The sequence below is a fragment of the Tursiops truncatus genome, chromosome 19, assembly GCF_011762595.2.
Source record: "Tursiops truncatus isolate mTurTru1 chromosome 19, mTurTru1.mat.Y, whole genome shotgun sequence".
NCBI lineage: Eukaryota > Metazoa > Chordata > Mammalia > Artiodactyla > Delphinidae > Tursiops > Tursiops truncatus.
The window spans coordinates 36,069,132-36,095,546 of record NC_047052.1 but is presented as its reverse complement, the minus strand read 5'-3'; the positions used below and the strand labels follow the sequence as shown (position 1 = coordinate 36,095,546).

Genomic DNA, 26,415 nt, shown 5'->3' with positions numbered 1-26,415 from the left:
AGACCTCTGTATCCGAGATTCCGCATCTGTGGATTCAACCAACTGTGTACTACCATAGTACATATTTATTGAAAAAAACCATTTATAAGTGGACTTGTGCAGTTCAAACCCATTTTGTTCAAGGGTCAACTGTATTTGATTCTCAATGTTGTGACACATTTTTCACCTGCTGCCCCTTAATGAATGACATTGATGTTTCATTGAAGGTTAGTATCACGATACAGAAACACAGTATAAAGTCACTGATGGTATTGGGTTAGCCAAAAACTTCGTTCAGATTTTTCTGTAACATCTTAAGGGAAAACCGGAACGAACTTTTTGGCTAACCCAATATTTTTTGTTCTCATTACATTTTATATGACTATAACAGTATTCCTCGTAGACTCTGACTACAAGCGAGTTTTACAACTCATGCTATATCAGTTGATTGATACTAAACCTACCTGTCTTTAGGGACAGTGTAGAAAAGTGCCTGGCACAGTGTTGTAGGTTGATAAATGAATTTAATTGGATACCATAGTCAGAGATGCCTATCTTGCCCTGACAAGCAAGCCACTTCTGTCCAAATCTGTGATTTAGACTTCATAACCTCTAGGGCTTATCATGGTCCAAAGTAATTATTTACACACTCACCAAAATTCTTTGTTTCAATACAGAATATTTATTAAGAATACATATTAACATGCTTAGATACACAAAGTAAACCACTTATACACATGCCATTCTCAGTGAACTGTAAGGAAAAAAACCATGAAGAACAAAATTAGTTGCTTTCAGATAAGTTTTTGTGTTTTATAGCTATCATACGTCCATTTGCATATTAGGAAGTTATTAGCATTGATACATAAACTTTTTCCCAATCTTACATGTAACTTTTTGGCAAGGGGAAGTTCATAAAAATTTGCATTGAAGTCTGAATGTAAATTATAGACTCTTACAAGCTTTTGAGAATAGAAATGTGATTGAAGATTTGCATTCCCAGATGCTATCTACAGCAGTTTCCTTTCAAGAAATCAAATGCTTTTCATTACCACATGATAAAAATCAGTGTTCAAATGAAAATTATTAGGGCACATTAATTCTTGGAGGGTATTATGATATAATTTTCAGTTAATATAAACAAGTAATAAATCTTAATAGAGGGTGTCAACACCAGGAATTTAAGTTTTCCAAAGACTATGCTTTCTACATGCTTGAAAATAAAATCCTATCAAGTCTAAATATATTTTGATAATTAGTTGTAGAAGTCTGTAAAAAAATTATTTAATAATAATAAATAATGACAACTACCACTTATTGAAAATTTACTCTATGCTAGGCACCAAGCTGGGTACTTTGTGTACATCATCCCATTTAATGTATACAACACCTCAAGTGAATAGTGTATTAGCTCTGTTTATAAACAAGAAAACTAAGGCTTAAGCAATTAGCTAAGTTCAAACAGCTTGTAAGTCGTGTAACCAGGAGTTTAAGGCAAGTCTGACTGCGATTCCAAAGCCAGCGTACCCAATCACTATATTGTATACCATCAGTGAAAGACCCCCTGACATGCTATAATGAGGGTGAATGGTTAATAATTTTATCTTTGATACATTCACAGAAGTATAATTTGCATCGTTAGAATAAGAAACAAGATGGATTCAAGTGGAAAACAAAAAACCCTGCTCATTTAAATATTTTTATTTACACGTGTCTTTTTCCATCATCATTATTCTAATAAGATTATAAATACGTAAACACCTTAGTACATGCAACACATTCCGCGAAGGAACAAATATGTACAGCACAATTGAAAAAAGAACCCAAATTATTGTATACAAAATGCTTTAAAAAAAGACCTTGTAACACATTCAGACCATATTTATTTGAATACTTTCCAATAATTACCAAGGGATGTATCATTTATAAATAATAAAATCGCCTGTTTTCTTCTATAAGCCAAGTTTAATATTTCAGTTAATCAAGTGAATAGCCGTTCCATTATGCACTGCTAAAGGCAAGTCACATAGCATCAAAATGAAACCGATGGGCTTCTTGTCGTTTTTCTCTATCATCTGCTTTCTGAAAAAGAATTTTAGACTAGTTTATAAATGATAGGAAAATGTCAAGAAAAGATTAATTTAAAAAGTGGTTAATTAAAAAAATAAAAGCCCTGAGCAATTAGTAGGTAAAAGGTGTGATTTTATTATGTAATAATCTTATGAAATATTTTTATAGTTTACAGTAGCTATCTTATAATGAACAATCCTCTAAATTGAATTTAAAAAACCAAAAAGAAATGTTCCTTAAAAGCTTAGTTTGTTATTTATTATTTATTTGAAAGTAGGAGTAAACATTAGATTTTGTAAGAATGGAATCAACTGTTACATTTTTCCCATTCTTAACACTGCTGAATCTAATTATATTAAAGTACATTAATTATTTTGGGGTTAACCTATTGATTTTGCATATATTTATTGATCCTCTGTTCCCAGCAAAGTATTGTGCTTGGAATTTTTTTTTTGGCTGTGCTGTGTGGCATGTGGGATCTTAGTTCCCCAACCAGGGATCGAACCTGTGCCCCCTGCAGTGGAAGCGTGGACTCTTAACCACTGGACCACCAGGGAAGTCCTATGTGCTTGAAATTTTGAGGGATTAGAAAAGACACAGTTCTGTGTCTTGTTCTCAAGGAACTTATTAAAGCCTAAAAAGAAAATAGCAAAACATACTAAATAACTATTTCAGCATAAAATGTGAAAAATGTTACCAATATTCTGAGATTACTTCTGGGTTGGCATGATGAAAGGCAAAGCTTTGAAAAGATAGTGTTTATGGAAATGAAGAGGAGGGACATTCACTACAAGATGCGGGAAGAACAGGAACAATCCTGAGAAGTCTGGCAGAAGCATGGGATATGTGAAAGTAACTGATAAGATAAAGACTGGAAAGGTGTATGGTAGAGTCACATGGAAGTACTATGTAGGCTATAGGCTGAGGGAGTTACACATTTTAGGCAGGGGGTGGTCACCAGAGGTTTTTGAGCAGAGGAGTGACATGATTAAGACTAAACTTAATGATGAGTAATCCGGCAGCAAAAGTGCTAAATGGAGAGAAGGGGAGAGAATGGAATTTGGGAGGACAGGGAGTATTTAACAAGGAGCTGAACTAAACTAAAAGCACTGGTGTAAGGAATTCAGAAGTGGAGTCAGCTGCAGAGATTGTAGGGAGGCACAATGAGGAGGGCAACTGATTAAATCTTGCAGGGAGTAAGAAAGAAGAGAGACAGCTTTAGGAAACTGGTTTTAAGTTGCTTGCAAGTGATCTAGGTAGAGGTTTCACGGTGACAGTTGGAGAGTTGGGGAGAGACCTTTAGAGAGAGATGAGGGCTGGGCATCTCTGAGGTAATAGCTCAAGCCATGATTTTAGATAAAACTGGCAGGGAAAGTATATAAAGAGGGCCTAGGGCAGACACCGTGGCAGAAAGAACAGCCAGCGTAGGTGAAAAGAGAAGTGGTCCAAGAGGTAGGTGACAAACCACAGTATCACAGACGGAGGCAGTATACAGATATGTATTTCAATCCGTATTTGTATTTAAAACTTCAGTTTTTAGCCACTGCATCATTATTATTGTAAGTCTACAATGTTTACACGGTAATTAGATCTCCTGTGAAATCAATAAAATTAATTTCCTTTCCTTCATAGGTCTAGAGCTGTGTAATATGTCATACTATGTTCTGACATTTCTAGACAAAAGTAAATAGAGTCATCTTTGATCTTACCTCTTAAGTTGCAATTTTAAAATCAACTGAATATGTAACTTTATGTTATCATTTTTTGTATGAACGGAGTGTTTTTTGAGAGACAAACCTATGAACATTTATTAGAACAATTAACATGTTCTCTTTTTCATAAGTTAAAACAGGTAACATAAAGCAGATGGTAATTTTAGTTAACAAAAATGATTATCATGAGCATCACAATCTAAAAATAATAGGTGCAAAAATGAAAACACTTTTGTGACACATAGAGCCCATTTTGGAGAACATTATTGGAACCCACTAGTTATGTAATAAATATATATTCATACACAAGTAGAAATTAGCTTTTTAAATTTATATCTAAACTATGAATAAATTTATGTGATAGCCTTTTTCTCTACTCATAAACATTATATAAAAACTACATTTTTGGAGTTTTGTTTTTAATTATTATTTAGGGTGTTATACTAAAGAACAGAAATCAGTTTAGTTTAGTACAAAGAATACCTGATAGATGGAAAAGATGTTTATCACTTTGCTACTTCCCACCTAAACTCTCTCTGCTCTAATTTTTTATAAAGAGATAGCTGTTATTCCCAGAAAAAAATGTCCATGGCCCTATCAGTAAATAATGGACACAGGCTCATTTAAGAAATGATTATTATTTTCCAGGCCATTATGAAATTACTTCTAATTAAGCTTTTTGATATGCCTGTTGATTTGGGGGTGTTCACTTTATTACTTTTGTACAGTATCAAAGTTTTAAAATACATAGTCTGATTTGCAGGAATTGCTAAGAGACATTAGTAACTCAGGGGGATGAAAAAAATTATCATTAGTAAGATGACATTACGGACAGAACTTGAAAAATCAGAAAATCTTAGTCATGTGAAAAAGTTTGAAATATAGTGTTTTTAAAGAGTAACATATTACTATTATAAAGTTAATGTTCCATTTAAATGAACAAACCTTTTCCTGCCAATGTAAAATGCCAATTATTGCCAAGATGAAAACACAGACTCCGATGAGCGCTATAGCAGTAAGCAGAACAATGTTACTTGGTGTAAGATACAGTTTGGCACTCCAGCTGTAGATGAAAAGAGAAGAATTAAAATTACACCTTTTAATTTAAAAATAACAAAATATTATTGAGACCAAAAAGCAAAAAGAGCTTATTAATTAATGAATCAGTCCATTCATTCATTAATTCATTCACCTATCTATCCATTCATTATAAATAAAACAAAAGCAATTAAAATTAAGATAGGGTTAAGAATATTGACGATCCAGCAGAGTTCAGATTTTTACTCCAAGAACTGAAATAGAATAGAATTTTTGATGAGATGCTTTGCTATTTTTCTTTGCTCCTGTGAGAATTATTCTTAGGTAAACTTATCAAGGGTACTTTGGGCAATCTTAGACATTGTTTTTATGTCTTGTTTGACTTACTGAATTAGAAACCTTGAACTTTAAGGCTACATAGTCACATGATTTTTGATAAGATTTCTATATCTTATTTTTTGACCCCTGTTCACATATGTACTATGACTAAGTAAAAGAACCATATGTCCAAGTAGGTGTAGATAGATGCTTGTACAAAATGTCATGTTGGAGGGTTTACATTATTACAATGATACTGAGACTTCTTACAAAATCACTTTTAGTTTCTCAGTGTTAATGGCAATATACAAACTTTAGCATAAATAGAACTAGCTCTTTCCTCTAAAACAGTCCACATAATACAGCACTTGCAAACACTGAAAAGCCTAAAACTGAGGTCTATATTACCAACACTGTAGGTGGTTATATATAAAGAACTTTTTGTTCTCTCTGAAAATAGATAATGGATATATTTTCATCTTAAAAGTTTAATAAAGGTAAGATTATTCTGATAAATGGCAAGCACCAACTGACTTATTTTGGGATAATTAAAATTTACTGATCCATAAGTTAGCCTCTAGTCAATAAATCTCAAAATACACCTCAAACTAAAATCAATTTGGTTTTTATTATGTACATAAATTTGAAAAGAACATTGTTTTCAGAAAGAGCAAGAGAAACGTGAAAAATGTTGAGCTTATTATGGAAGAAAGGCTATAACAAAATTTCCCAGAAATTCAAGAGTAAGAAAACCTTAAGAAACAAATACTGTTAATTAGTTGAGGTTAGCTATTCTCAGCACCTTACCTCATACATAAGAAAAGGTCCTTTCATGAGATTTTTTTGGTAGTTCCAATTTATCTATCTATCTATCTATCTATAAGTCTTTATTGAATTTGTTACAATATTGCTTCTGTTTTATGTTTTGGTTTTTTGGCCCCAAGGCATGTGGGATCTTAGCTCCCCAACCAGAGATCAAACCCGCACCCCCTGCATTGGAAGGTGAAGTCTTAACCACTGGGCCGCCAGGGAAGTCCCGGTAGTTCTAATTTAAAAATAGATTTAAAAAACCCATGAATAAAGGAATTTCGGTAAGAAAAACAATGAACAAAAGGCCAATACTGAGTTTCTTACTCAGAAGCAGTCATTCTTCTCAGTTTCTTACATATCCTTCCAGAGGTATTCTATACATACATAAACATATACGCATAGATATCTTCTTTATAAATCACAAATCATTGCTTATTATTCATAAGTGCATTTTCCTTTTATCTTTTGCTTTACCACTCTATTTTAAAAGATTATCATGATATTGCATGATATAGAAGTACTATAATTCATATAGTTTCTTGTGCAGATTCATTTTGTTATAAATTTCAAAATTTTAATAGACTCATTAAAAAAGTCTAAACTCAGACCATAACTGTTTTTTTTTTTTCTTTGCGGTACGCGGGCCTCTCACTGCTGTGGCCTCTCCTGTTGCGGAGCACAGGCTCCGGACACGCAGGCTCAGCGGCCATGGCTCACGGGCCCAGCCGCTCCGCGGCATGTGGGATCCTCCCGGACCAGGGCACGAGCCCGTGTCCCCTGCATCAGCAGGCGGACTCTCAACCACTGCGCCACCAGGGAAGCCTATAACTGTTTTTATTGATATCTTATTTCAAGCATAATGCTGTAATAAAGTTGTTTTCTTAAGTAGTTTGGTTCTAAAGCCCATAAATCCACCATAAAATACCTCCAGGGGTGTGCTGGTAAACTGGCTCTCTGGGGGGAAAAAAACCCCTGAGTGGCACTTGCCAATTTTCATGGTGTAAACAGTCCCATCATAGCTGATTTTAACGTGATCTCCCTGAACAGAAGTGGAAAGAGATGCACACAATCAGCTCATGAGGTGGCATGAGCTGGTTCTAGCAAACCATCTAAAAATTTAATAAAGGACAATACAACCTGCACTTGTTATTTGTTGTCTTTTTGATGATGGCCATTCTGACAGGTGTGAGGTGATATCTCATTGTGGTTTCGATTTGCATTTCCCTGACGATTAGTGATGCTGAGCATCTTTTCATGTGCCTTTTGGCTACCTGTATGTCTTCTTTGGAAAAAATGTCTATTCAGATCCTCTGCCCATTTTTTAATAGATACAGTATGGGGATTCCTCAGAAAATTAAAAATAGAACTACCATATGATCCAGCAATTCTACTTCTGAGTATTTGCCCAAAGAAAATGAAAACATCAATTAGAAAAGATACACGCACCCCTATGTTCACTGTGCCATTATTTACAACAGTCAAGGTAATGGAAGCAACCTAAGTGCCCAGCAATAGATGAAGGGATAAAGAAGATGTGAGTGCTCTCCCTCTCTCTCCCCCCCCCTCTACACACACACACACACACACACACACACACACACACACACACACACATTTATACATATACACATACACACAATGGAATATTGCTTGGCTATAAAAAAGAATGAAATCTTGCCATTTGCCATTTGTAACAACATGGATGGACCTAGAGAGTATCATGCTAAGTGAAAAAAGTCAAACAGAGAAAGACAAATACTGTATGATTTCACTTATATGTGGAATCTGGAAAATAAGACAAATGAACAAACATAACAAAACAGAAACAGAGTTATAGATACAGAAAATAAACAGGTGGTTGCCAGAGGGGAGAGGGATGAGGGGAGGAGACAAATGGGTGAGGGCGATTGAGAGGTACAAACTTCCAGCTGCAAAGTAAATGAGTCACGGGTATGAAATGTACAGTGTGGGGAATATAGTCAATAATTATGTAATATCTTTGGCAACAGATTGTAACCAGACTTAACCATGGTGATCATTTTGAAGTGTTTATAAACATCAAATCACTATGTTGTGTAACAGGAACTAACATAGTATTATAGGTCAGTTATATTTCCAAAAAAAGTCATAGAAAAAGAGATCAGATTTGTGGTTACCAGAGGTGAGAGGTGGGAGGTGGGAGGGGGAATTGGATGAAAACAGTCAAAAGGTACAAACTTTGAATTATAAGATAAATAAGTACTAGGGGTGTAATGCACAACATGACAAACAGAATTAACACTGCCATATGTTATATATGAAATTTGTTAAGAGAGTAAATCCTAAGAGTTCTCATCACAAGGAAAAACGTATTTTTTTCTGTTTCTTTAATTTTGTATCTATGTGAGAAAATGGATGTTCACTAAACTTACTGTGATAATCATTTTTTGATGTATGTAAGTTAAATCATTATGCTGTACACCTTAAACTTACACAGTGCTGTATGTCAATTATATCACAACAAAACTGGAAGAAGAAAAAAGAACAGTACAGGCTGTATTTTGAGAAGAAATGTAATAAGCCACTAGTTACATTTTAATAGCTTATTTTTTCATATTGACATGAGAGTAGCCTTAAGGACAAGTTATATTTTTCCCAATGAAATTTAAATGTTAATGAATACCTTCACCACCTGCTTTTTGAAATAATGGAATCAACCTAGTAATTTAAAGAAAAACAAACAGAGATAAAGATTTAGAATTAAATGCTATATTATACAAGGAACATGTTTTGCTAATAAGGATAAAAATACCTACTGTTCACTGAAAAATTACTATATGCTGGGTACTGTGTTAAGCATATTTCATCCTCATTCTTGTAAGGTAGGTATTTTATCTCCCAATTTCTACAGAGCAGAAATTGACCCTCAGAGAGAACAAAGGACTAGCTTCCAATCTCAGTCAGCTAGCAGTGGATCCGAGTTTCTAGCCTGGGTCCGCTGAACTTCAAAATTTGTGCCTAACAACTGTGGGATATATACCACTTCTCAAAGCATTTGCTAAAAAAGATCATTGCTTATAAAGTTCAGCAGCCTGAAATTTTAGAATTTATGGCCAGTAAACTGAAGACCAGTTTATTTAAGCAGAATATGTATAAGTCCCTAGTTAGTTAACCTGCTGTTTTTCTAATAAGGTTTAGTTTGTTCTTCGTGAAAAATGTCAGGGACCTTTTGTGTAGGTATGTTTAGGCATTTAAAGTTTGCTGTAAGCAAATTAAGTCATGACACTCATGGGAACACAGCAGGAATAGAGAAAGTTTTTAAAAGATATAACTATGATTCAGAGTTGACAGTATTTTTACCAAATTCAGTTCAAGCAAGGACATTACCTTCGAGGAACATCGTGAGGATATGGAATGACAATTAGCTGAGAATTTGGAATGATTGCGGTCCATTCTTGTTTCCGTATAGACTGGAAAAAGAATTTAAGAACATTTAACATTCAGTACACTTTAAAGACACAATAATTATTCTAAATAAATAAGAAAAAGCTTAAGTACTCTTTGATTAACTGAAATCCTAGGTATGGATTAAGCTGAATTTACATATATTAGGCCCCAAATAGGACTCCTATCGGCAAAAATTTCTCCATCTTTTCAGGGAAGGATTATATTTCTGTCTCATGGATTCATTAATTTATTGAACACACTTATGTAGCAGGCACTGTTCAAGGTGCTATGAACAAATGCTGCTTTGGAGCTAAAATTCAAGTTGAGGTAGAGTCTGACAATAAACAAAATAAAAATATTTGGTATGTTAGATGGTGAAAATGATAAGGAGAAAAAGCAGGGAAGAGGAGGGGCAGGAAGTCTTAAGGTTTATTTCTTCAAATTATAATGTGCTCTGTGTAAGATAAGCTTTGATTGGTCACTACCAATGAATTTTAAAAATTCTTTAAATGGAATAAAAATATTTTAATTCAAATATTTGAATAATAAATATTTAAAAATAGATTAATTATATTTTTTTTACTCACCTTCTCTCCAGATGGACGGGGAATACCAACATAAAGATGATCAAGAAAATTTGCACTTCGACCTAAACCAAGTACATTGTATGGCAGTTGGAGAGCTAAATGTGCCGACTGGCTAAGTTGTCCAGCTAAATTTATTAAAAGAAAGAAAAAAGAACAATACATCTTTGGAGACATTGCTCTCATCAAACATTAAAGTGATAAATGTTACAAGTTTAGGTGCTAGAACTTATCTTTAAGCATAAAAAGGTGAAATGAAATGCCCAGTTCATTATATTAATGATTCATTTTTTAAACAGTAAGAGAGATAATTCACATCTCATAAACATCACCTATTTAAAGTATACAGTTAAGTGGTTTTGAGTATATTCAAAAAGGTGTTGAGCTGTAAGCACAATCATATTTTAAAACATTTTCATCACCCAAAAAAGAAACTCCATACCCATTAGCAGTTATTCCTATTTCTAAGCCCTACACTTCCAGATACAGGTAACCACTAATCTACTTTCTTTATAGATTTGCCTATCCTGGAGATTCATATAAATGCAATCAAGCAATGTGTGCTCTTTTTATGAATAATGCTGCTGTAAACATTCACATACAAGTTTCTGTGTCAACTTATGTTTTTCCGAAATGGCTGTATCATTCTACATTCCCAACATTAATAGTTGAGGGTTCCAATTTTTCCAAATTCTAACACTTTATCTTTTTTTTTTTTTTTTTTGGTATGCGGGCCTCTCACTGTTGTGGCCTCTCCCGTTGCAGAGCACAGGCTCCAGATGCGCAGGCTCAGCGGCCATGGCTCACCGGCCCAGCCGCTCCGTGGCATGTGGGATCTCCTCGGACTGGGGCACGAACCCATGTCCCCTGCATCGGCAGGTGGACTCTCAACAACTGCGCCACCAGGGAAGCCCTGTCTAACTTTTTGATCATAGCCATTCTAGTGGTTATGAACTGGTATGTCATTGTGGCTTTCATTTACATTTACCTAATAACTAATGATGTTGAGCTTTCTTTTCATGTGCTTATTGGCCATTTTTGTAGCTTCCTTTTTAGGTCTTAAGGTTGGTAGCGAGTGGTCTCTTCTTTCATTCTGGATTTTAGTAATTTGAGTCTTCTCTTTTTCTTGATCAGTCTAGCTAAAGGTTTGTACATTTTGTTAATCTTTAAAAAACCCAAATTTTGGTTCAACTGGTTTTTCTCTATGATTTTCTACTCCCTACTTATTTCCTCTCACTATGTCCTGTCTTCTGCTTGCTTTGGGTTTAGTTTGCTGTTTTTTTTCTAGCTTCTTGAGGTAGAAAGTTAGGTTATTGATTTCAGATTGTTGTTATTCCTTAATATAGGCATTTGCAACAATAAATTTTCCTCTAAGAACTGTTTTTTCCCTCTAAGAACTCCATATATTTTGGAAGGTTGTGTTTCTGTTTTCATTCACCTAAAGTATTTTCTTAGTTTCTCTTGTGATTTCTTCTTTGACCCATTGGGTTTTTAGGACTGTGTTGTTTCATTTCCAGATATTTTTGAATTTCTAAATTGTTATTGATTTCTAATTATCATCCCGTTGCAGTTGGGGAACATACTTGGGATGATTTCAATATTTTTAACTTATTGAGGCTTGTTTTATGACCTAGCATATGGTCTGTCTTGGAGAATGTTCCATGTGTGCTTGAGAAGAATGCATATTCTGCCGTTGTTGGGTGGAGTGTTCTATACAAGTCTGTTAGGTTTAGTTGGTTTATAGTGTCATTATCTCTTCTTTATTGATATTTTTGCTAAGTTGTTTGATACATTACTGAAAGTATTAAAATTGGGGTAATAAAGCCTCCAATTTCTCTCTTCATGTATCTTGGGGGCTCTATTGTTAGGTGTGTATGTCTTTGTAGTTGTTACATCTTCCACATGGATTGACCTTTTTATTATCATTATAAAATGTCCTTCTTTGTCTCTAGTAACAATTTTTGTCTTAAAGCCCTAGTTTTATCTGATATTAGAATGGTCACTCCAGCTCTCCTTTGGTTACTCTTTGCATGGTATAATTTACACCCCCCCTTTTTTAAATTTCAACTTATTTGTATCGTTGAATCTAAAGTGTTTCTCTTGCAGATAGCACCTAGTTGAGTCATATTATATTAGCCATTCTGACAATCTCTCTGCCTTTTGATAGGAGTGTTTATTCCATTTACATTCAATGTAATTACTGATAAGGTAGGACTTTTGCCTGCCATTTGCTATTGGTTTTCTATATGTCTTTTTAATTGTTCTGTTCCTCCATTGCTGCTTTAATTCCATAGTTTCTTTTATTATATATTTTCTGAGCTATTTTCTTAGTGGTTGCCTGTGGATTGCAATTAGCATATTAACTTAACAAAATAACAATACCTAGCACATACAACTTTCCTCCAAAATCCTCCCTCCCTTGTAATACTGTTATTATACAAATTATATTTTTATATATTATCAGCCCGTTGACACAAATTTATAATTATTACTTTATGTAGTTGTTCCGTAAATCACCTAGGAAATAAGAGGAACTATTTGACAGAAATACATAAACCATATTTTATACTTATCTATAGTTTTACAGGTGTTTTTTACTTGTTTGTGTGGATTCAAGTTATTGTCTAGTAGTCCTCTCAGTTCAGCCTTAAGGGCTCCCTTTAGTATTCTTTTTATTTTTCTTTTCTTTTTTTTGCGGTACGCGGGCCTCTCACTGTTGTGGCATCTCCCGTTGCGGAGCACAGGCTCCAGACGTGCAGGCTCAGTGGCCATGGCTCATGGACCCAGACGCCCTGCGGCATGTGGGATCTTCCCGGACCAGGGCACGAACCCGTGTCCCCTGCATTGGCAGGCAGACTCTCAACCACTGCGCCACCAGGGAAGCCCAAGTGTGAACTCTTTGAGTTACTCTGAGTTTGTTGAGTTTCTATGTGCAGATTAGTGTTTTTCATCATATTTGGATGGTTTCAGCCATTCTTTCTTTAGATATACATTCTGCCCCTTTCTTTATCTCTTTTTCTTCTAAGACTCGCTTTATGCATATGATGGTATGATTGATGGTGGCTCCACAGGTTCTGAGGTTGTTCATTTTTCTTTCTGTATACTCTCAATTGACCTATATTCAAGTTTGCTGATTCTTTTGCCAGCTCAAATCTGTTGTTGAGCACTCTACAGAATTTTTCATTTCAGTTACTGTACTTTCAACTCCAGAATTTCCATTTGATTCTTAAAATGATCTTTACTTCTTCAATTATATCTTCTATTAGTGGGACACAGTTGTAATACTTACCTTTACTTTTTTAATCCTAGTTTCCTTTAGGTCTTTGAACATGTTTATAATAGCCAATTTATAGGTTCTGTTAACTAAGTCCAACACCACTGGGCACATTTTCTGTTGTTTGCTTTTTTAAAAAAAATGTGTATGTGGCATACTTTCCTGTTTCTTTGCATGTTTTATAGTGTTTTTTGGTTGTTGTTGGAAAGTGGACTTCTTAGATAATATAACAGCTATGGTATCTCCCTCTAAGGGTTTGATGGTCTTTCTTTTTGATATTGTTGTTGCTCATTTGTTTAGTGACTTTCCTAGATGGATTCTATAGATTCTGTATTCCCTACAGTGCCTGCCACAAAGTTCTTTTATTTTCTTATTTTTAAAGTTCTTGTTCTAAGCCTGGTTTCCGAGGAGGCATACATGGCTCAGTATAACTCAGTGGTCAGCTAATGATTGGCCATTAGATTTCCTTAAATATCTTGTCTGTATATCTTCCAAACTTTGTCAGTGGGATTTGTGTGTGAAGATATGCCTTCAAACTTCAGGCACTTTACAAGATAGCCTTACCTTTCATTTCTTGCTTGAGCAGAGCCTCGAGGTAGCACACTCAAGCTAAGTATCTGAATGAGGTATTTTCCTTTCTAGGCATGTTCTTAGCCATGTAAGATGTCCAAGAATATATTTTAGCCTTTCAAAGTTGCCTGTGGCTGTCTGGTGCCTCAGGGCTTCCTTTTATGTTTTGGCCAGGCTCTTGTTCACTACACCTGGGATTTTTCCAACAGACTGTTGTTTTGGGTAATGTCTTGGAGGAATAGGGCTTTTCTTTTTCCTGCTGGGTTGAACTCTGAGTCAAATCAAATAGCCCCAACATCCTGAGAAGGGATTTTCCAAGGAGTTGCTCGTTTAGACGCATATTGACAGTGCTATAGAGATGGGAATTTTAATGGACTCCAAAGTTCCATCCTGTCCAGTGACTGTGAGGCTACTAGCTATTCATGGCTGCTGCACCATTCAGCAGAGAGGGGAGGTGGGATGTAAACAGCCCCAAGTTAAAATGCCACAGACTCTGTTGTCTTAAGTATCAGGAGTTCCTCTTGGATAGACAATGCTCAGAACATTCTGTGGCTTTGGTTAATTTCCAGAGTTCTGAAATGGTTAATGTTAGTTGTTAGGCCAGTACTTTTTGTTTGTTTGTCTGTTTGTTTTATGGGGAGGGAGGGGACAGCAGGTTCATGAAGTCCTCACACTGACATTCCAAAAATCAATCTCTCTCTATCATGGTTCACTTTAAAAGACGGTATTTATTTGCTAGGTATTTGCTACATAATTAAACAGAATATTTAAATATTAACAGGGTTAGGGACTTCCCTGGAGGTCCAGGGCTGGGACTCTGCACTCCCAGTGCGGGGGGCCCAGGTTCAATCCCTGGTCACGGAACTAGATCCCACATGCCGCAACTAAAAGGTCCTGCCCATGGTGACAAGGATCCCACGTGCTGCAACTGAGATCTGGCACAGCCAAATTAAAAAAAAAAAAAATTACAGGGTTAGTTAATACCTAAACATTTTAATATTCAGTGGGACTCTGCTAAACATCTACTAATGTTACCCAGATATATGACATCATTGGAAAGTATATATACCTGATTTTTTATACAATTCTTACATTAGTAAGAGAAAAGTATAATGAAAAGGAACACTGAATTTAGGGATAGGCGCTCTTAATACAGTTAAACTATGTATGTAAAACTGTAAAGCTGCATGGGCTACAGAATTAGTTTGTCTCATAGACTTGTGCTGATTGAATGATAATGCTTAAAAGAGTGCCTAAGAGACAGTAAATGTTGTTAAATTAAATGTTAAATATGGCAGAAGCAAGAACTACAATCCTGCAGCCTGTGGAACAAAAACCACATTCACAGAAAGACAGAAAAGACGAAAAGGCAGAGGGCTATGTACCAGATGAAGGAACAAGATAAAACCCCAGAAAAACAACTAAATGAAGTGGAGATAGGCAACCTTCCAGAAAAAGAATTCAGAATAATGATAGTGAAGATGATCCAGGACCTCGAAAAAACAACGGAGACAAAGATTGAGAAAATGCAAGAAATGTTTAACAAAGACCTAGAAGAGTTAAAGAACAAACAAACAGCGATGAACAATACAGTAACTGAAATGAAAACTACACTAGAAGGAACCAATACCAGAATAACTGAGGCAGAGGAACGGATATGTGACCTAGAAGACAGAATGGTGGAATTCACTGCTGCAGAACAAAACAAAGAATGAAAAGAAATGAAGACAGCCTAAGAGACCTCTGGGACAACATTAAATGCAACAACACTTGCATTATAGGGGTCGTAGAAGGAGAAGAGAGAGAGAAAGGACCTGAGAAAATATTTGAAGTGATTATAGTCGAAAACTTCCCTAACATGGGAAAGGAAATAGCCACCCAAGTCCAGGAAGTGCAGCGAGCCCCATACAGGATAAACCTAAGGAGAAACATGCCGAGACACATAGTAATCAAATTGGCAAAAATTAAAGACAAAGAAAAATTATTGAAAGCAGCAAGGGAAAAAGGACAAATAACATACAAGGGAACTCCCATAAGGTTAACAGCTGATTTCTCAGCAGAAACTCTGCAAGCCAGAAAGGAGTGGCATGATATACTTAAAGTGATGAAAGGGAAGAACCTACAACCAAGATTACTCTACCCGGCAAGGATCTCATTCAGATTCGATGGAGAAATCAAAAGCTTTACAGACAAGCAAAAGCTAAGAGAATTCAGCACCACCAAACCAGCTCTACAACAAATGATAAAGGAACTTCTCTGAGTGGGAAACAACAGAGAAGAAAAGGACCTACAAAAACAAACCCAGAACAATTAAGAAAATGGTCATAGGAACATACGTATCGATAATTACCTTAAACGTGAATGGATTAAATGCTCCAACCAAAAGACATAGGCTTGCTGAATGGATAAAAAAACAAGATCCATATATACACTGTCTACTAGAGACCCACTTCAGACCTAGGGACACATAAAGACTGAAAGTGAGGGGACGGAAAAAAGATATTCCATGCAAATGGAAATCAAAAGAAAGTTGGAGTAGCAATACTCATATCAGTAAAACAGACTTTAAAATAAAGAATGTTACAAGAGACAAGGAAGGACACTACATAATGATCAAGGGATCAATCCAAGAAGAATATATAACAATTATAAATATATATGCACCCAACACAGGAGCACCTCAATACATAAGGCAACTGCTAACAGCTATAAAAGAGGAAATCAACAGTAACACAATAATAGTGCGGGACTTTAACACTTCACTTACACCAATGGACAGATCATGCAAAATGAAAATAAATAAGGAAACAGAAGCTTTAAATGACACAAAAGACCAGATAGATTTAATTGATATTTATAGGACACTCCATCCAAAAACAGCAGATTACACTTTCTTCTCAAGTGCGCATGGAACATTCTCCAGGATAGATCGCATCCTGGGTCACAAATCAAGCCTCAGTAAATTTAAGAAAATTGAAATCATATCAAGCATCTTTTCTGACCACAACGCTATCAGATTAGAAATGAATTACAAGGAAAAAAACACAAACACGTGGAGGCTAAACAATACATTACTACATAACCAAGAGATCACTGAAGAAATCGAAGAGGAAATCAAAAAATACCTAGAGATAAATGACAATGAAAACACGATGATCCAAAACCTATGAGATGCAGCAAAAGCAGTTCTAAGAGGGAAGTTTATAGCTATACAAGCTTACCTTAAGAAACAAGAAAAATCTCAAATAAACAACCTAACCTTACACCTAAAGGAACTAGAGAAAGAACAAACAAAACCCAAAGTTAGCAGAAGAAATCATAAAGATCAGAGCAGAAATAAATGAAATAGAAACAAAGAAAACAATAGCAAAGATCAATAAAACTAAAAGCTGGTTCTTTGAGAAGATAAACAAAATTGATAAACCATTAGCCAGACTCATCAAGAAAAAGAGGGAGAGGACTTAAATCAATAAAATTAGAAATGCAAAAGAAGTTACAACAGACACGGCAGAAATACAAAGCATCCTAAGAGACTACTACAAGCAACTCTATGCCAATAAAATGGACAACCTGGAAGAAATGGACAAATTCTTAGAAAGGTATAACCTTCGAAGACTGAACCAGGAAGAAATAGAAAATATGAACAGAACAATCACAAGTGATGAAATTGAAACTGTGGTGAAAAATCTTCCAACAAACAAAAGTCCAGGACCAGATGGCTTCACAGGTGAATTCTATGAAACATTTAGAGAAGCGCTAACACCCATCCTTCTCAAACTCTTCCAAAAAATTGCAGAGGAAGGAACACTCCGAAACTCATTCTATGAGGCCACCATCACCCTGATACCAAAACCAGACAAAGATACTACAAAAATAGAAAATTACAGAACAATATCACTGATGAATATAGATGCAAAAATCCTCAATAAAATACTAGCAAACAGAAACCAACAACACATTAAAAGGATCATACACCATGATCAAGTGGGATTTATCCCAGAGATGCAAGGATTCTACAATACATGCAAATCAATCAATGTGATACACCATACAGACAAATTGAAGAATAAAAACCATATGATCATCTCAAGAGATGCAGAAAAAGCTTTTGACAAAATTCAACACCGATTTATGATAAAAACTCTCCAGAAAGTGGGTATAGAGGGAACCTACCTCAACATAATAAAGGCCATATACGACAAACCCACAGCAAACATCACTCTCAATGGTGAAAAACTGAAAGCATTTCCTCTAAGATCAGGAACAAGACAAGGATGTCCACTCTCACCACTATTATTCAACATAGTTTTGGAAGTCCTACACACGGCAATAAGAAAAAGAAATAAAAGGAATACAAATTGGAAAAGAAGTAAAGCTGTCACTGTTTGCAGATGACGTGATACTATATATAGAGAATCCTAAAGATGCCACCAGAAAAGTACTAGAGCTAATCAATGAATCTGGTAAAGTTGCAGGATACAAAATTAATGCACAGGAATCTCTTGCATTCCTATACACTAATGATGAAAAATCTGAAAGAGAAATTAAGGAAATACTCCCATTTACCACTGCAACAAAAAGAATAAAATACCTAGGAATAAACCTACCTAGGGAGAGAAAAGACCTGCATGCAGAAAACTATAAGACACTGATGAAAGAAATTAAAGATGATATCAACAGATGGAGAGATATACCATGTTCTTGGATTGGAAGAATCAATATTGTGAAAATGACTATACTACCCAAAGCAATCTACAGATTCAATGCAATCCCTATCAAATTACCAATGGCATTTTTAACAGAACTAAAACAAAAAGTCTTAAAATTTTTATGGAGACACAAAAGACCCCGAATAGCCAAAGCAGTCTTGAGGGAAAAAAATGGAGCTGGAGGAATCAGACTCCCTGACTTCAGACTATACTACAAAGCTACAGTAATCAAGACAGTATCGTACTGGCACAGAAACAGAAATATAGATCAATGGAACAGGATAGAAAGTCCAGAGATAAACTCATGCACCTATGGTCAACTAATCTATGACAAAGGAGGCAAGGATATACAATGGAGAAATAAGTGGCGCTGGGAAAACTGGACAACTTCATGTAAAAGGATGAAATTAGAACACTCCCTGACACCATGCACAAAAATAAACTCAAAATGGATTAGAGACCTAAATATAAGACCGGGCACTATAAAACTCTTAGAGGAAAACATAGGAAGAATAGTCTTTGGCATAAATCACAGCAAGATATTTTTTGATCCCCCTTCTAGAGTAATGGAAATAAAACCAAAAATAAACAAATGGGACCTAATGAAACTTGAAAGCTTTTGCACAGCAAAGGAAACCATAAACAAGACGAAAAGACAACCCTCAGAATGCGAGAAAATATTTGCAAATGAATCCTCGGACAAAGGATTAATCTCCAAAATATATAAACAGCTCATGTAGCTCAATAATAAAAAAACAAACAACCCAATCCAAAAATGGGCAGAAGACCTAAATAGACTTTTCTCCGAAGACGACATACAGATGGCCAAGAAGCACATGAAAAGCTGCTCAACATCACTAATTATTAGAGAAATGCAAATCAAAATTACAATGAGGTATCACCTCACACCAGTTAGAATGGGCATCATCAGAAAATCTACAAACAACAAATGCTGGAGAGGGTGTGGAGAAAAGGGAACCCTCTTTCACTGTTGGTGGGAATGTAAATTGATACAGCCACTATGCAGAACAGTATGGAGGCTCCTTAAAAAACTAAAAATAGAATTACCATATGACCCAGCAATCCCACTACTGGGCATATACCCAGAGAAAACCATAATTCAGAAAGACACATGCACCCCAATGTTCACTGCAGCACTATTTACAATGGCCAGGTCATGGAAGCAACCTAAATGCCCATCGACAGACGAATGGATAAAGAAGATGTGGAACATATATACGATGGAATATTACTCAGCCACAAAAAGGAACGAAATTGGGTCATTTGTAGAGACATGGATGGATCTAGAGACTGTCATACAGAGTGAAGTAAGTCAGAAAGAGAAAAACAAATATCGTATATTAACACATATATGTGGAACCTAGGAAATGGTACAGATGAACCAGTTTGCAGAGCAGAAATTGAGATACAGGAGTAGAGAACAAACGTATAGACACTAAGGGGGGAAAGCAGTGGGGGGTGGGGGGGTGGTGTGATGTATTGGGAGACTGGGATTGACATGTATTCACTGATGTGTATAAAATGGATGACTAATGAGAAAAAAGAAAAAAGTTAACAACAAAAAAACCCCAGAGCTCCTGATTTTTCTTCCAATACCTGCTCCATTTCAGTTATGGCAACTCCATCTTTCTACTTGCTCTGGCCAGTAACACTATAGTTACAGTACTTTTTTCCCCTCATATCCTCTACCCAGTCTGCCAAAAAATCAAATATATATCCACAATCCCAAAATATCCACAATCCCAACATTTCTACCTGCATGAGTATTACCGTGGTCAAAGCCACCATCATTTCAAGCCATAATTATTTTACTAGCTTTCTAATTAGGTTCCCTGCTTTAGCTCTTGCTCTTCCTATAGTCTACTGTTTTACTCAGTTTACACTCCATGCCCTCATTTAACTCAGATTTCATCTTCTACTCCTTAACCCCCTTCTTTCATTCTACTCCAAGACACTGGTCTCTCCACTGTTCCTTGGAAATTCCAGGAATGCTTATACCTTAAGGCTTCTGCTCTGGCTTTCTCCTCTACATGGAGTATTTTTCAAAAGTTAACTATATGTATGACTCCCTTATATCCTTCAAATCTTTGTTCAAATGACATTTTCTCAGAGAGGGCCACTCTGACCACCCTACATAAAACTGCTAACTCCTTCTGTATCTTTCTTACCCTGCTTTATTCCCCACCCCCACAGTAGATATCACCTCCTAACCATGACATAGTATTAAACAACTCACTTATTATGTTTATTACCTCTTTTCACCTACTAGAATGTAATCTCTATGAGGGCTGAGAAATTGGTCTGTTTTTTTCACCTCTATATTATAAGAGCCTAGAATAGGCCTGTCGTATATTAGGCACTCAGTACATATTTGTTCAATGAATGAATGAGTAAATGAAAGAACTTCTATCCTACAAATGTGTCAGACCTGAGACTTGTAACATATTCCAATTCAAAAATACTGTATCAATTTATACCACATAGATACCAGTACAGAAAGACAGTCTACCCAAAGGTAAAGTATCAGTTATATATAAGAATTCTGAACAATTTATAATACATACATAAAAGACATTTGTGACATCAATTATCCTCACTTTATTATGAGGAAATCAAGAGGTCAAACAATTTGGCCAAAACCACATTTTTTTTTTTTTTTGCGGTGCGCGGGCCTCTCACTGTTGCGGCCTCTCCCGTTGCAGAGCACAGGCTCTGGACGCGCAGGCTCAGCGGCCATGGCTCACGGGCCCAGCCGCTCCGTGGCATGTGGGATCTTCCCGGACCGAGGCACGAACCCGTGTCCCCTGCATAGGCAGGCGGACTCTCAACCACTGCACCACCAGGGAAGCCCTGGGATTTTCATTTTGGTAGCTTAATTCCAGATGCCACATCCTTCATCATTACCTGTGATCCTTTTTTTTTCAGTTGAAAAAGAAGTGTGATATTTGTCTTATTGCTCTATAAAAAGGACTTCTAATGACAGAATACCATTTCCTCCCCTCCCCACCAATGTCAGTTGTTCATTTCTTTTACTGTTTGGATCTCTGTATTTGTGGGGTCCTAGGATATGATATGGTAACCTGTAACGTTTTCTACACAGACATTCCAGTTAAAATGGCATTTGTTGATTTTGTAAATCCAGACTGTAGGGCATTTGAGCCCAATGAGCATACCTTAGGCTTTGTGATGGTTCCATTCTATACCTAAAGCCTGAGGTATTTAAGCAATTCTTCTGTGAGATGAGCCTGGTTTATCTTGTTGATCTTCTATTACAGACATCAACTTTAATACGATTATGTTCACAGGGGATACAATTATGAACATGACAATCCTCTGGCTATGGACTAGCCCTTAACCGATGCTAGAATAAGCTCAGGTTCTCTGGCTCATTCCAGATAGTTTAAAAAGTTATAATCGGTAGAGTGAAAAATTTAGGACTACTCTCACTGCTTGTAGGAGGATGTTAAAGAAACATCGTCATGTATTTGTCCCCTGTGGTGTGTGTCTTAAATTATATTTTCCTGTAAGAAAACGGTTAGAATATCAGGTAGGGGAAAATGTTTTTCTCTATGAGGAGAATTTATAATTGTGAGAATGGCAAGCTGGATAATAACAAATGGTAGACTAAAGTCAAGAAAAATTAAGCTAAGACTTTGAAAGAAAAATATGTTTTCATATTTTATGTTATTGCGTTATCAAGAGTGATTAGGATTCTATTAAAATCAGTGGATAAAAAAGGTATTGACAAGTAATAAAATTAAAAGGTTAAAAATACTTTCATTTGCTGCTATTCTAATTTAGTTGCCAACAGAGTAAGTTTCTGATATAGCTAATAAAATCTTCCTAGCTATAACAATTATCATGGTTCTTTGTTCTTGAATGCCACCCTGGGGTAATAATTTGTGTTATCTAATGTGATAAGGCTCATTGTAAATGTTTATCAAATCAGATATCCTAGCCAGAAAAACTTTAGCAGTGAAATTGGTGTTTATGATCTACTCTGATAATATAATCCTTTTCCTGATATTTTAAAATAATTTAAAAAGTTTCAAACAACTTACATGTAAACTTTATAGAAAAGAATCCCTATGTCAGATGCTACATATATGTATTCTAACTCTGTGGAAGTTACTTAAAAAATCTAAGGTGACCTTTGTGGCTTCTTACTAAAATACTGAGTTGATCTGTGACTACACTGTCCCAAATATTCTGGATAATATAGAATATCATAGCTGTTACAGTAGGATGATTTCTGGTAATATATACCAGTGACCACTTTTTAAACAATAAATTATCAACTAAGATAGAATAGTAGTCAAAGAAAACAAGTGATCAAATGTATTAAAACAGTGATGATTTTCAACATTTAAATTCATTGCTGAAGTGTTTAGCCACTTTTAGGGAGGGACAGCTAATTCCTATATATAGAACATGGTAATTGCAAAAAGGCTCCTTATTGTCAACAGGCTAAACTTACCTGCACTTCTCAACATCATATTGTAATGCCACACCAGAATTCAGAAGTGGGGAAAAAAAGAGGGCAAAATAGATTTGGAAGGTGAGGGGGAGCCAAAAGAAATTTTGACTGAGTACAATAAAAATATTGGAATTTAATTTTAAAATTTGGCTATAGACACTTGATATTTAAAACATTTACTAAATCATAGCTTCTTCTTATTTTTGTCTTAAAATCCACTGATTTAAATTAAATGGATGGCAACCCACATAGAAAAAAGAAATGAAGCAGTTGTTCTCTGCTTGATGGTAAAATCTTCTACTGGCTTATATGACTAAGGCACATAAAGCTAGCTTCCAGTGTAAGTGGATTCTCACTAATCACTTACTAATTCTGTGATTAATTAGTTTGTTTATTCTATAGATATTAAGCACCATGCTATATATCAGGCACTCTGTTGACTGGAGAAGCACCTTAATCTGTGATCAAATTATAAATCTAAGACATGTTAATTTAACGTCGCTATATAAACACACCTTGGTTTTTAACAGTCCTACTTAGTAATCAGTTTAAGAACAAGAAATAGGCTGTCTTCATAGAAAGGCATAATCCATGTACAGAAAGTAGTTAATACCTTTAAAAATATGTGGTGTTACCAGGTGCTATAGAATGTGGATCCAGAAGAAAGAGCCTGTATTATAGTAAGTGAACACTACATAGGGAGTTCATGAAGCTACATGCCTAAATGCTAAATTCCTGTATTTCAGAAGTTAGGATTGTAGCAATTTATAGAAATTTTCTTAAAACAATGGTTGGCTTCTTTTCCTGGTAGTCAATAGGTGGCTTATAATGGAGAGTAAAGGAATCCACTGACGTCTGACTTAATCCTTTGGAGTATTCTGACTTATTTCTGAACTCAGCTTCTAGATAACTGACAAGGATAAAGTGATGAAATATGTGGAAGAACCTCTTACTAGACGGAAAATAGTTCCATAAGAAGAGGTGCTTAGGTGCTTCCAATCTAGTGACTTAATCATTTCTATGCCGCATTCCTAGGGCCCAGTATAGTGGCTGACACATATCAGGCACTTGGTAAATGTCTGCTCTACTAACCTGAAGGTTTGGTAGTAAACAACAAAGTAAAGTTTGTACAGTTGTTTAACTTTAGTTTTCTTTGAGGTCTAATAATATGTCATATCAATGACTGCTGTTGAAGACCTCCATTTTGGCTTTGAATTAAAATAACTGATATCAGCTTAAAGGCTGGAACTTGAACAAATGTGTTCCTTAACACAGGAGACCTGTGATGTGATATTATGGAAAGCACACAGGATTTGAATGCCAAAGACAGTATTCCACACTGCTTTGTTTGATCTTTAGAAAGTCCCTTGCCCTCCCTAAGCCTTAATTTGTTTATTCATTCACCTTAACTTTTGCTGAATGCACACTGTATGCCTTTTACAGAGATGAAAAAGACAAATCTTGACCTGGGGATGCTTAAACATACAACAACAGAAAAATACAACTTGAATGTTTCCTCATCTATAAAATCAGAATTACAATACCACCTACGGAATGGGTTTTATGAGACAATTACAACAACAGTACTTAACTTTTTTTTTTGCGGTATGCGGGCCTCTCACTGTTGTGGCCTCTCCCGTTGTGGAGCACAGGCTCCGGACGCGCAGGCTCAGTGGCCATGGCTCACGGGCCCAGCCGCTCTGCGGCATGTGGGATCTTCCCAGACTGGGACACGAACCTGTGTTCCCTGCATCGGTAGGCGGTCTCTCCACCACTGCGCCACCAGGGAAGCCCTAACTTTTAATGTATTTAAAAATGCTTTTAAAACTGCAAAACTACAAATGTTATTTGTTATTTTTATTATTATATAATCATTCCTCATATTTTCTGTTGTTTTCTTAGGTTGAATTTCAACTTGATATTAGTTCCTGAAAAACAGTATAACATCATTTTTTCATAGAAGTTTTTCTGATTTCTCTTTTGGAATAAATCAGGAAGCTTAGAACACTGGTTCAAGCTTTACCTGTCAACCTACTTCCCAGCTATAAATTTAGAATGTGAGTAGTTTTTTTCCTTTTGTTAAATTGATATATAATTCACATGCCACAAAGTCCACCAATTTAAAGTGTACAATTCAGTGGTTTTTAGTATAGTCACAAGGTTGTACAACTGTCACCACTAATTCCAGAACATTTTCATCACCGCAAAAAGGAACCCTGGACCCATTAGCAGTCACTTCTTATTTCTTCTCTGGCCCAGTTCCTGGTAACCCTCACCTGCAAGTTCCTTTCTATTTCTATGGATTTGCTTATTCTAGACATTTCATATAAATGGAATCATGTAATATGCAGCCTTTTGTATCTGGCTTCTTTAACTTAGAATAATGTTTTACAAGGTTCATCCATGTTATAGCATGCTTCATGTTTTTAATGGGATAATATTCTATTGTATTGATATGCCACAGTTGGTTTATCCATTTATTAGTTGATGGACATTTGGTTTGCTTATTACACTTTTTGGCTATTATGAATATGAATATTCTGCTATGAACATCGATGTACAAGTTTTTGTGTGACATATATTTTCGATTCTCTTGGGAATATACGTAGGAGTGGAATTAATGGTTCATACAGTAACTCTATGCTTAACTTTTTGAGAAACTGAGTAGTTTGATTTTGATAATTGCTTTTCTAGAGCTTAATGCACATAGCACCTAATGAAGGAATGATAAAAGCCATTGCCAATGCATGAAAAAATAATGCAAAGGGAAACAATAAAATAAATCTACAACTCTCATAAAGCCAAACTGCATTGGGTGCTATTGCCTGTGGAGGTCTAATTTAATGGTCAGTGCTCCTGTACAGAGTTGTATTAAGGAGGTAAACTTTTCTGAGGTTATGTGCAATTATGTTCCAGCTGTCACTCTCTGGATTAAAAAGATAAACTCTGGTTTCCAAAGTGGACTGTGTGGTATAAATTAGCTAAATGGGAAAGCTTGGCTTGTGCTTTAGTGCACTTTATTTTTCAAGTTGGAGATCTATACCTCTTTGAGAGGCAAACCCATAGGCCACGGCATTTTGCTATGAGCTGTGTTTTTTGGTGGTGACGAAAACCACAAGGGAGTAAAACTGTTTAGTTCTGAAATAGGGATAAAAGACACATAGCTACTTTATAAATCGAAGGTGAGAGGCAGTGTTTTTAGTTACAAATTGCAAGATAGGTTATTTTTATAAATAAACAAATGTTTATTAGACTAATAAACTAATAAACTGTTTTATTAGTCTAATATATTTATATATTTATTATAATTATTATTTATTAGTCTAATTATTATTATTATTTATTAGTCTAATATATCTAATATATATAATATATATTTATATTATATATAAACAATATATTTATAATATATAAATAATATAAATAT

The 26,415-nt window shown here is 35.5% G+C and overlaps 1 protein-coding gene across 2 annotated transcripts in view; it reads right to left on the bottom strand.

Annotated features, from left to right (window-relative positions):
- Positions 1-638: 638 nt before the first annotated feature.
- The window catches only part of ITFG1 (integrin alpha FG-GAP repeat containing 1), a 236,288-nt gene continuing 210,511 nt past the window's right edge, over positions 639-26,415 (bottom strand). The window contains exons 15-18 of one of the 2 annotated variants that reach the window (XM_033845060.2): positions 9,941-10,065; positions 9,294-9,376; positions 4,707-4,824; positions 639-2,061 (exon numbers count right to left, since the gene is read on the bottom strand). In XM_033845060.2, the coding sequence (XP_033700951.1) occupies positions 2,002-2,061; positions 4,707-4,824; positions 9,294-9,376; positions 9,941-10,065 (386 nt within the window). In that variant the 3' untranslated portion in view covers positions 639-2,001. Of the gene's footprint in view, positions 2,062-4,706; positions 4,825-9,293; positions 9,377-9,940; positions 10,066-14,500; positions 14,717-26,415 lie in introns of those variants that run through there. The other variant, XM_073795662.1, reaches the window with a different exon arrangement.